Source organism: Terrapene carolina, unplaced genomic scaffold (genome assembly GCF_002925995.2).
Source record: "Terrapene carolina triunguis isolate 2854851 unplaced genomic scaffold, T_m_triunguis-2.0 Scaffold62, whole genome shotgun sequence".
NCBI classification, from domain to species: Eukaryota; Metazoa; Chordata; order Testudines; family Emydidae; genus Terrapene; species Terrapene triunguis.
In genome coordinates, this window is record NW_020664413.1 from 36,573,099 (window position 1) to 36,585,131 (window position 12,033).

The following is a 12,033-nucleotide window of genomic DNA, read 5'->3' on the forward strand; positions in this document are numbered from 1 at the left end:
CCATAGCTTTAAGCCACTCTTTGTATTCCATATGAGGGAGATTTTGGGAGAACAGAAAAGGGAAAAGGGATCATCAAGTTCAGCCTCCTGCACAACTTAGAGACATTGCAACTTAGCATTTGGCTGTTTGGTTTTGTAGGCTTTTCTATTATAAACATTTTAACATTATTATTTAACATTTATTTTGTGCTAGCACTTCAAGGCCTCAACCAGGCTGGGGACTCATTGTGTTTGTCACTGTATAAATATATAGTAAATGACAGTCCCTGCCCGAAAGCACTTATCTTCATAAAACTTAGTCATATGGAAAAAGACAAACAAAGGTTCATTGTAATAAAAATAGACCAAAAGGTACATGATTTTGTATAGTCTTGTTTTTATTTTAAATGTTACAGTAATGAAGAACATTTCCAATATTGTCCTTGTCTTTTAAGGATAAAATATTTACAAATTCATGTTCATCACTGTGCTGTACACAATGGCCACTGAATTTCTGTTAACAGACACACCTTTTCTATCCTGATCAGATAATAAATTCACACAGACTTAACAAAAAAAAGTACATTCAAGAGCTCCCACTTCATTTCATGACCCTTTGTCAGCAATAAGTATCTCCAGTCAGCCCCATGGTTCTTTCAAAGTAAAGAATCCTCTTGCTAGCTTGTCATGACTGGGGATGAAAATATTATGTAGGTCACTGTAGTTTACAGGGAAGGGCAAATAAGTCAATGAACATTGTATTTCAGGTAGATTGTGCAGCTTGTTTTGCAGGTCAGTCATGTTTGGGTTTATTTGGAATTGGGTTCTAGTTTGAGCCTGAGCACTGCCACTCACGAACGTTCCTCCGCACCCCACAGATGGGTGCACCCCACTTTTTTTCACAAAACTGGGCATTTGTCCCATTTGCTGATGATCAGTTGGCAAGAGCAAATGGGACAAATGCCCCGCAAGTTGGGATGTCGGGGACAGGTCTTAAAAAGGGGACTGTCTCAGCCAAAATGAGACGTATGGTCACCCTATGCCCTGAACAAATGAGCCAGTAACCAAACTCAAAGCCCCCTTCCTTAAACCTTCAAGCTAATGTAGACTTTCCAACACAACCTGCTTCTCTATTTGTGTCCTTTAAACTTTGGAGAAAGGACTTGTTCCTTGAACAGTGTCAAGAACATTGCTGGGGCTTCAGAAATGTTAACATGGACTTTTAGAGTCTGATATAAAGAACCAAAGTATTGTAAATAATAAGGTTGGATTTAAGGAGTACAATGACCATACAATTAAAAAAAATGCATAAACTAAACATGAATTTTAACTTTGTGTTTATAAAACTCACCACACATTTCCAAGGTCACTCTCTCCCTTTATTGAAGACCAGACAGAATGTCCCTGGCTTCAAATGGGAGGCACTATATTACTATGTTTCCAGTCGTAATTTTCCCACATGAATCCTCCTGATGCAACTAGTGAGAATAAGAACATTAGAGGATGCTATTTACACAATAAAAATATGGACCAAATTCAGCCTGAAGTAAGTGAGCACAATTCTGCTGAAGTCAATGGAGTTGAGCCACCTTCCACCAGAGTTAAACTGACCCAGTACCTATATCATGATAACAACGCAGGCTGCTTGCTCTCCCTGATTACTGGACTGTTCACTCACTTCTTCAGCCTGCCACCTTTCTTCCTGCTGGATCTCCCCTTTCCTGGCTTTCCCTTCTGACTGTATGTTAGTTCCTTTCCAGAATGATCAAATTTCAATCACAGGTTGGATGGGTATTTGGAGATCTTTAAAATAGTTGTGCCCAAAATCTTGCTCAAGGTCCTAATAATTAGGGAATGTGTCCTTCCTTATGCATTTTTCTCAGTTTCTCTCCTGTTTTCTCTCCAAGAGCCCCCACTACTTCCCTTCTCAGGTCCCCAAGGTAGGGCACCTTCCCCTTCCCTGCTCACAAGAATCCATCTAAAGCATAGATTCACTTGAGAGCCATTTGGTCCAAATGCTAGAGAAGAAGTCAGCAGAGCTCAACACTGCCTTTCAGGGCAACAGGCAGAGTACCCCAACTCTGTAAAGCTGAAGATTGGGAAAGAGAAATGTTCAATGTGGCCATATTTATTTATCCACTGGTGATGTTCTGGGTTCTGATTTGGCTCTTCCTTTGCCTGCCCTGTTGGTTCAGTGCTCTATGGTTAATAGTAGTGCTCAGGGCAGAAGGAAGCCATCAGGAGCTGCTTATTGGTTCCATTCTGTTCCATATTCTGTGCTCGATCTGTTTCCTCAGCTAGCTGGTTAAATAAATAAATAAATGAATGAATGAATAAGAAACAATTTGTTAAATCCCATAAAATTTAACAAATGTACAAACTTTGTTTTCCAGGACGCCACTATATGGATTATTTCAATATAATCCCAATATGATTGGACTCGCATCATTAGCTGATCCTTCAGATACCTGGGAAATTATAGAGACCATTGGAAAAGGCACTTATGGTAAAGTCTATAAGGTTAACAATAAGAAAGACGGGAGTCTGGCCGCAGTAAAAATTCTGGATCCTATCAGTGTAAGTAAAAGATTATAATCCTATTTTAATCATAACTTCATTGTTAACATTAAAAGGTTTTACTCTCAAATAGGCTTGAAGCTCTGACTCAAAGTTTAGGCAAACTGAAAACAACCTGGAGGGACCTGTTAAATATATTATGAGCAGATGTGGGCTACTTGGTTTGGAAAGAAAAAAAAAACTGCATCCAGCCTCACACTGACCCCTTTGTAAGGCTCTTTTGTATAACTTAGGACACAGTCCTACACGGTGCTATGCAGAGCAGACTGAATTATCTGTTTAAAATAATTAATTTTGCCTTTTTTCTATTTGTGAACCATTCATGACTTGACAAAATGTTATGGTTAGTCATTATTCACAAATATTCATCAGTAGTTTTTTGCAAACAAGTTTCAGCCAATGAGATGTTAGAAAACTGTTCACTGAAACTATTCTCACTGAGTGACTGGTCATTTAAGTCACATGGTATTGTTTCTGCTCCCTGATTGGATGACTGAAACTTTTCAAACAGCAGAATAGCAAATTGCAAATGACACACAGCAGATGGTAAATAAATAGGGAATATGCTTGTTCACATTCAAATGTGTGTGTTCATATGATGAACAGCCAACCCCTAAACATCATCACAAGAATAATGAGGGGAATGAATCTGGTTGACTCAAACAGCCACTTGGAAATTGCACCTTGTTTTGTGGTTTTCAGCCAACTCTAGTTCTGAGCACTTTCAACTCACAAAGACCTCTGACCTGAGTGGGAGTGAAAGTTGCTTAGCACCTGGTAAGATCTCCCCCGTTCATAGCCTTATGTGTTATTCAAAATCAGCATTCATGCTGACCTTGATTTCTGGCAGTGCACCTGGGTAGTTCGCTGGTACAGATTTTAGGTATCCAAGGTTGCAGCAATTGGAGCATGAACATGATCAGATTGCACGGTGGCATTTCCAATACACTAATGGTAATATCTTACATTCATATAGTGCTGTTCATCAGAAAGGATCCCATATCACTGTAAAATCTATACAAACTCTATAATGGAATTCCTTCACCCACCACTGAAGTGCTGCCAGCTGTAGAATAGAAAGCAGCAGCTTTTTTACAGTGCACAGCCATAGTACACAATAGTTAAGACAGGAATTGAAGAAGAATATTGTGGGGAACTCAGCTGGCTGCAGTTGCCTAGCAACCCAATGAGCTCAGCTGGGCCCAGTAAATCCTCATTAAGTGACTGTTCTCCCTGATTGGATGAAGAGCCAACTGATCCCCATTTAAACCTGGTTGCATCAGCAGCACCCGAAGCTGCGTCAGACCTGCTTCCTGTCCAGCCCTTGCTCCTCTCCAGCCCTGCCTACCTCTGAACCCCTAACTCCTGGCTTTAACCACCGGCTTGGCTCCTGACCACAACTCCAGCTCTGCCCTTTGCTTCTGTTTTGATCTCTGGCTCCAACCATTGGCTTGCCTTCTGGCCATACTTCCAGTTCTACCCTCTGATTCTGCTCTGACCTCTAGGCCAGACCCCTGCTCTGACCAATAGGTCTCACTGCCTACACCTCGGTGTGTGAGTTTGAGCAGCCCACTTGCTGGCATAGAGGGGGCCCAGATGGAGGCCAGCCCACCTTCTCAGAAGTTGTTTAGGTCCTACAGGAACTGCAGGTTCAGATCGCCATGCTGTGTGACCACAGTGCATCCCTCCAGGCCCAGGTACATGTCCGGGCAGTGTCTTCTGTAGTCCCGACTCGTGCACCCACTTTTTGTGAGCCTAAGCTGCCCCTACCTGATAAATTTAACAGGGATTGTGCCAAGTTTTGTGGATTCCAGTTCATGTTGGCATGTACAGTCATGCCCCATAGATCAATCCCAAGTGGGATTAGTGCTTAGTCTGCCCACTGGAGAGGTCCTGAAGGGGGCTTCACCACTCTTGCAGGGGTCCAGTCCTCTCCTTGAACACTTTGAGAACTTTGTTCAGGCAATGGAGATCATCTTCGATTCCTAATCAAGAATATACTGTGGCAGGGTCTTGGGTCTATCACCAACTATGCAGAGGAATTTAAATGTCTGGTTGCAGATATCCACTGTGCAGAGACACTACTTCAGGCAGGGACTCAATGACCCAATCAAAGATGAATTAGCATGGGTGGAACTTCCACCTAGCCTGGGAGCCTTAATTGATCTTCGTCTTAGGATTGGTGATCAGCTAACAGAGGGAGCCTAAGAAAAACGACAGGCCACCTGACCCCCACTGGTCAGAATTCTTATGTCTCTTGGAGCTCCTATTGCCACACCAGACTCCAAAATGATGCAAGTTTACTGAGCCCTACCTCTCTGGCAATGAAAAGAATACTTGTCAGGCATTAGGGTTGTGCCTACATTGTGGGATGACCAGACATGTTGCAGCAGGGTGCCCTACCAAAGACTGGTCCATCTCCAGGTTGGGAAGCACCAAAGCCCAGTCCCAGTGTGAGGGGGCTAGGGTTGGGTCAGTGCTCCCCTCTTCCCCACAGCAAACTGTGAAGCCAGCTATCTGCCAGAATCTTGGCAACCCCTAATCAGCATGCTTCCCTGCTCTGTCTCCCTCTTCAGTTGTGGCATTCTGCCATCCCTCATATCCACTTAGAACACTGGTTGACTTGGACACCTCTGGCAATTTCATTGACCAGGAGTTCATTAAGGAGCATGGAATTCTTTGCAGGGATTTCCCTGAGCTTGTCAAGGCTATCAATGGGTCACTTCTCTCTTCAGGCCCCATTAAGCATCAGACAGCTCTCCTGGAGGTCATTACCTTTGGTGGTCATCGAGGCATCTTGCAGTTCAGGGTCATCTGCGCTCTGTACTCACTGGACGTCCTTGGTGTCCCCTGACTTGTCACTCATGACCCCCAAATTAGATGGCACCCATGATCTATACTGTTGTGTTCCCTGTGGTGCCGACAAACATGCCTGCCCAGCTCAAGCCAATGGCTGGTCACATTCTGCGGTACACTGAAGCCCCTGAAGGATCCAGAGTTAGGAACCAAAGATTTATGAGCAGTGCCTGAAATTCCTGCCAAATACCTAAAATATGCCAAAGTATTCAACAAACAGAAGGAGTATGCCCTCCCTCCTCACCACAGTTATGATTACACAGTCAGCCTTCAACCGAGGTTCCTTTTGGACACATATTTCCTTATCTGAACCTAAGCTGCAGGCCCTCCAGGAGTACCATGAAGAAAATCTATGTAATGGGTTCATCCAATCTTTGATTTCCCCCGTGGGAACATCTATATATTTTGTGCCTAAGAAGGATGGCTCCCTCTGACTTTACATCTAAAAAAGATCACTATCTGTAATCAATGTCTTCTTCCTCTCGTAAACAAACTCCTGGAAAGAATCCATTTGGCTCAGGTCTTCACAAAGCTAGATCTGCATGGAGCATACAGCCTGATCAGAGTCCAACAGGGGGATGAATGGAAGAAAACATTTTGAACCAGCTATGGCCATTTTGAATACTTGGTCAAAATGTTTGGTCTGCGTAATGCCCCTGCAACTTTCCAGCATTTCATGAACAATGTCTTCTGAGATATCCTCGATATTGATCATCTTAGACAATATTCTCATTTTTTCAGAAAACCAAGAACTCCATGACCACCAGGTGCCACACCATTCTTGATTGGCTTCACCAAAATCAACTTTATGTGAAACACAAGAAATGTGAATTTGACAAGGCTACCGTGGAGTTTCTGAGCTGTCTCATCTCTCCAGCAGGACCCCCACAAGGTTGCAGCCATCACCAAGTGGAAGGCACCCTTGAATATATGTGGAGTGCAATGGTTTCTTGGATTCATAAGTGTGTACCAGCAATTCATCCAGGATTCTTTGACCTGGTAGCCCCTAAAATGTCCCTCCTCAAGAAGGGAGTTAAGTTCACCTGATCCCCTGACATTCAGGTGGCTTTCAACCACTTGAAAAAGTTGTTTATTTCTGCCCCCATTTTGACCCATCCAGACCCTACAAAGGCCTTTATAGTTGAGACCAATGCCTTGGACTTTGCAATAGGTATGGTCCTCTCACCAGTTGCTTCATCCCTGTGCCCTCTTCTCTTGGAAACTGACTCGTGGTGAGAGATGATGTATGGGACAAAGAGCTCCAGGTCATCAATGCTGCCTTTGAGGAGTGGGACCACCTCCTTGAGGGGGCCCAGGCCCCTGTTCAAGTCTGGACAGATCACAAGAATTTGGAGCATCTACAGACAACACAATAACTCAACCAATGTCAGATTCGCTGGGCCCTTTTCCTCTCCCAATTTGACTTTATGGTTACCTACTATCCTGGGTCTAAGAAGATTGAGAAGACAAATGCCTTGTCCTGCAAGGACGAATACTGTGAAGTGGAGCAGAAAGCCCTCACGCTCTCCTTAAATCCTCCCAATTTGTCTGTTCGGCCCTCACTAGTCACTTGATGACCAGTTCCCAACTTCAGGTGCTAAGATTGTGCCATGACTCACCTATAGCAGGACATTTCGGCCAATTTAAAACCTGGAATCTGATTACTAGTTACTTCTGGTGGTTGACCCTATGAACAGATGTTAAAAACTATGTGAAGTCCTGCGACCTCTGTGCCTGTATGAAGAACCTGTGAGCCAACCCTATGGGCCTCCTTCAGCCCCTCCCCAAACCTCCATTTCCTTGGTCCACCTTCTCAGTGGACTTTATAGTGGAGTTACTGCGCTTCCAACGGCACTGTTATCCTGACTGAAGTGGACTTCCTGACCAAGATGGCCCATTTTATTCCCTGCTGCACTGTGCCATCTGCCCATGACATAGCACAAGCTTTCCTGGAGCACATCTTTCAGTACCATGGCATACCGACTTGCACCATTTTGGACTGAGCGCCTCAATTTATTTCTTGATTCTGGCAGGAATTTCTTCACTTTCTCTGCACTAAATTCCTCACCTTAACAGCCTCCCATCCGCAGACTGATGATCAAACTGAAAGAGGCAGTCAGACCCTGGAGCAGTATCTCTGCTGTTTTCTGAATTTCTGTCAGGATGATTGGCTCCCAATACTGTTTGGCTGAGTTTGTGTACAACAACTCAACCCACACTTCCACCCAACACACCCCATTCTTTGCAAATTTTGTCTTTTACCCCTGATTCCATCCAGTCCTGCCCAATAGCTCTGCTGTCCTGAGGGACATGGATATGGTCCAGAAAACATGCCAGGAACTCAAGGAACACTTACTTGCCAGTAAAGAAACTTATAAACATTACACGGTCTGAAAGCAATAGGCTGCCCCTAACCTTGCAGTAGGGGATAAGGTCTGGCTCTTAACTGGGAACCTGAGAACAGACCATTCTTCGGTCAAGCTTGACCATCAATACCTGGGTCCTTTTTGGATCATCGAGCAAATAAACCAGTGGCCTTCAAGCTTCAACTGCCAGAATCCCTCAAGATTCACCTGTCTTTCATGTTTCTCTCCTTAAACCGTTTGTTGACAACCTTTTCCCCAACTGGGTAGATCCTCCTCCACCCTCTGTAATTGTCCATCGGCAGGAGGAATATGAAGTCCATCAGGTCTTCGCCTCCCAATAAGTCAAGGGGAAGCTGCAGTATCTGACAGACTGGAAGGAGTATGGGCCAGAGGAGTGATTCTGGGAACCAGAAGAAAATGTTCACACTCCAGATCTCTTGAGGGAATTTCACCAAAGATACCCTGACAAGCAAGGGCCATGAGCCCCTAGGAGGAGCCCAAAAGGGGACCATACTGTCAGGAACTCAGTTGGCTCTGGGCGTGGTCACCTAGCAACCCAATGAGCTCGAGTGGACCCAGTAAACCCTCACAAAGTGATTTTGCTCCTTGATTGGACAGAAGGGCCAACAGATCCCTATTTAAGCCTGGTAGCAACAGGAGCACAGTGGCTGCTCAATGCGTTCCATGCCCATAGCTGCACCAGACCTACTTCCTGTTCAGCCCTTGCTCCACTCCTTGCCTGCTCCATTCCATCCCTAATTCCTGCCTACCTCCGACCCCCTGATTCATAACTGCTGGCTCTGACCACTGGCTTGTCTCCTAACCATGACATCAGCTCTGTTCTGACTCCTGCTACTGACCATTCACTTGCCTCCTGACCACGCCTCCAGTTCTGCCCTCTGATTCTGCTCTGACCATGAGGCCAGACTCCTGTTCTGACTACTAGGTTGCACCACCTACACCTCGATGTGTGGCAAATATTGTGGCCAATAGAAACCACAGGATTTCAGTATGTAATTATCCGCACTGGAATTTGACTGGGACGTTGAGACTAAAACCCGTACTGAGAAAAGTTGCCCCTTTTTTATTTACAGAAATACAACTTGTTCATCCCTTGTACAGTATGAGTCAGAAGAATGTAATAAGTAATATGTGATTAATGGAATAAAGCACCAGGGTCTTGATACAGCAAACTATCCCAACTCAGCAAATTATTTAAGCACATGCTTAACTTTGAAGCATGTGCTCAAGTCCTGTTAAAGTCAAAGGCTGTGCTGAATAGGAATACACTTAAGCATGTGCTTAAGTGCTTTGCTGAACTGGGGCTCATGTGGGTTATTGTGCAATATAGTTGGTCTTTTGTTATTTCATCTTCACAAAAATCCCTCTTTAGACAAATACTCAAATTTTTGCTTATTTTGAGGATTTTGATTTTTGCTCTGTTTAATAGTTCCTGTTGTATCCGTTTTCCATGTGGGCTTTAGTTTGTATAAATTTCTCCTGTTTTAAAGATGTATTTATTTTTATTCATGTCCCATTTAATGTCTTTTAAAACTGCTATATAATTAGGTTCATCAGATTACCTTAAAAAGAAAAAATGAAGCTAAGATTCATGTATTTACAGTAGCTCAACCATCAGAAATGCAGATTTAAGGAACAAATTAGAAAAGATATATATGCAAATTTTCCATTTAGACAAGTGAGCAGAGCTAAGCACCATTTTTACTTTTGTGATAGCAGTGTATTATTATGCATTAAGCGTACCCTTGAGGCAAAACTACTGACTGCACATGGAGTTCACACTTTTATTTGCAATAAGACAATTGTGGTGTGATTGGTTTTTGACCAGATTTTATTATTTGATCAGATTGTTTTCAGTGCATCACAATAAAGACATTTAGAAGTATGAAATAATGTATAGATACTTCATTGATAAAAAGAAGATTTATTTGTTTGTTGTACTGAATTATTATTTATTTATACACCATATTTGTGTTTTCCATTTAGGATGTGGATGAGGAAATTGAAGCAGAATATAATATTTTACAGTTTCTTCCCAATCATCCCAACGTTGTTAAGTTTTATGGAATGTTTTACAAAGCGGATCAATATGTGGGAGGACAGCTCTGGCTAGTTCTTGAGGTAAGATATTTTGATAATGTTAGAACTTAATTAAAATGGATTTTTAGGGCGAGGTGCTCCCCTTTAGAAGTGAACAAATCAGAAACAGCAAATGGTGGGTCTCTGTGCTCTATACTGAGAGACGAACCTTAGAATTTTAGGTTCTGTGTTTAGGGATATTGATCAAACAGTCTGGCCGTGGGAGGTGTTTGCAGATCCACCCTTCAAAAAAACACACTCAGTGTTTATTCAGTAACAAACCCCAGACATGGGGGCTTGGTATCAGCACTTTATTGCCATTCAAGGTACTTCGTTCTGTCTTCAAAAACATAGAATGGGCTCCATAATAATTTTCTTACTTGAAAGTAAATTGATCTTCCATGCTGGAGAAAACATCTGTGTTAGTGTTGAGAAGTCAAGGTCTCATTGGATAATCCAAAAGATGTCTTCATGATGAAGTACCACACACAGTATTTACCAAACCTGGCACCCATTGCAAATGTGGGCTGAGAGAATGTAATGGGAAAACTGTCTTAAGGCAGCGTAAAATTAATAACAGGATGCTGTTGAATATCTAGCACTTTAAATGGCTTATGCAGACTCTGCCCATTTAGCAGGTTTCAGTGTTCTCAAAATGAGGGATGTCATTCTGACTGCACTGCAGTTAGTGTCATTGACTGACTGCACTAGCTCCAGGATTTCACTCAGATGATTAGGATGTTCTTAAAGGATTAATTGTGTATGGAGCCCAGCACAGAGATTAGAGTGATCTTATAGGGGTGTTGCACCATAGCAGTATTTTTCTATAACATAGTTACATCAATATAAATGTGAGCACTAACTTATTTGTTACTGATTATTTTGGAAGGACCATCCAGCTATTCTGGGATTGTGGGTGGAATCAGAGTAAAGTATGATCACTTTATGTGCTACTTTAACCCTGTTCCAGTAATACAATAAACCTGACTTTTATGCATTGCAACATTATACGGTATGGAGGACAGCATTTGGTACCATATGCCAATTTTCATAATAAGTTTCAATGGTTATCAAAATGATCATCAGTTTTTTTTTTTTTGCTGTATGGGTTCTTAGTGACTAACAGAGAAACAGCTAACATTCTTATCCCAAAGTACATCAGACATGCTGTTCTGTACAACAGAATCATGAACGTCACAAGAACATACCATTTCCGCAGGTTAGCTTTTTGCATTAATGATGTATAGCTTGTTGTTTTTGGTGCACCTAATTTAAAATTTGTAAAGAAATTTAAGACAAAACTTCTCATTTTCCTTATATACAGAAGTTTATTGAAACAGTTGACCTTGGAAATATTCCCTGCCTTAGAATTGCATGCAGATTTGTCTGTGCACAGCAATTATGTTTTATAATAGTGTAGTGATTTTTTTCAGTAAAAGGGTATATACAAAGCTCTCTGTTACTGTGATCCCTGTTTCTTTGATGAAATCATATAGTCATTGTGATGAGCATCTTTACAATTTTCTAATTAAAAATATTTTTCCTTGCACTAGTCTGCAACATTTACTCACTATGAGCAATACCTTAGTCAGGTGAGTAGTTGCATTAAAGCCCATGGTAAGGTACCACTCAAAGTGAGTAAGAGAAGCAGAAGTGGGCCCTTAATTTAATTTTATACGATGAGGGAAGGTGCTACACTGAGAACTAACATTTTATGTTTATTCATAGAAAAGATATTTCATAGACCATGTCCCTAAAAACATGCATTAGCTCTCTTATGTAATGACCACCTCTAGTGGCAGGCAGCTAGTTCAGTGTTCATGATCATTTCATTCCATTGACTACCAACACAGGTGTCTCTGCCAATTTTGGTGGTGGTCTTTGTGTTGTGGGTACTTAGCTATTTGGAGAGAATGTGATTCATTTCACATATGCTACTGAACAGCCATAAGACTGTATCACTTTCAGTCAACTTGGGTTGGGTTTGAAGTGGTGGCCTTGAGCTGAAAGGCTTCATATCTCATTACCAGTCCCTTGAGATTACTTTTCTATTGGCTATAGCTTTTCGTGAAAAAAGAATGCAAATAAAATTAGCACAACACATCTCAATAGTACACAGTTAGTACAATAAAGATAATAAAGACTATACATGGCA

At 42.2% G+C, this 12,033-nt stretch overlaps 1 protein-coding gene across 1 annotated transcript in view; it reads left to right on the forward strand.

The window, feature by feature from the left end:
* The first annotated feature begins 2,409 nt into the window (after positions 1-2,409).
* Positions 2,410-12,033, forward strand: part of MYO3B (myosin IIIB) — a 245,837-nt gene continuing 236,213 nt past the window's right edge. Inside the window, exons 1-2 of the mRNA XM_026647772.1 lie at positions 2,410-2,556; positions 9,786-9,920. Coding sequence (XP_026503557.1) covers positions 2,410-2,556; positions 9,786-9,920 — 282 coding nt within the window. The remainder of the gene's footprint in view (positions 2,557-9,785; positions 9,921-12,033) is intronic.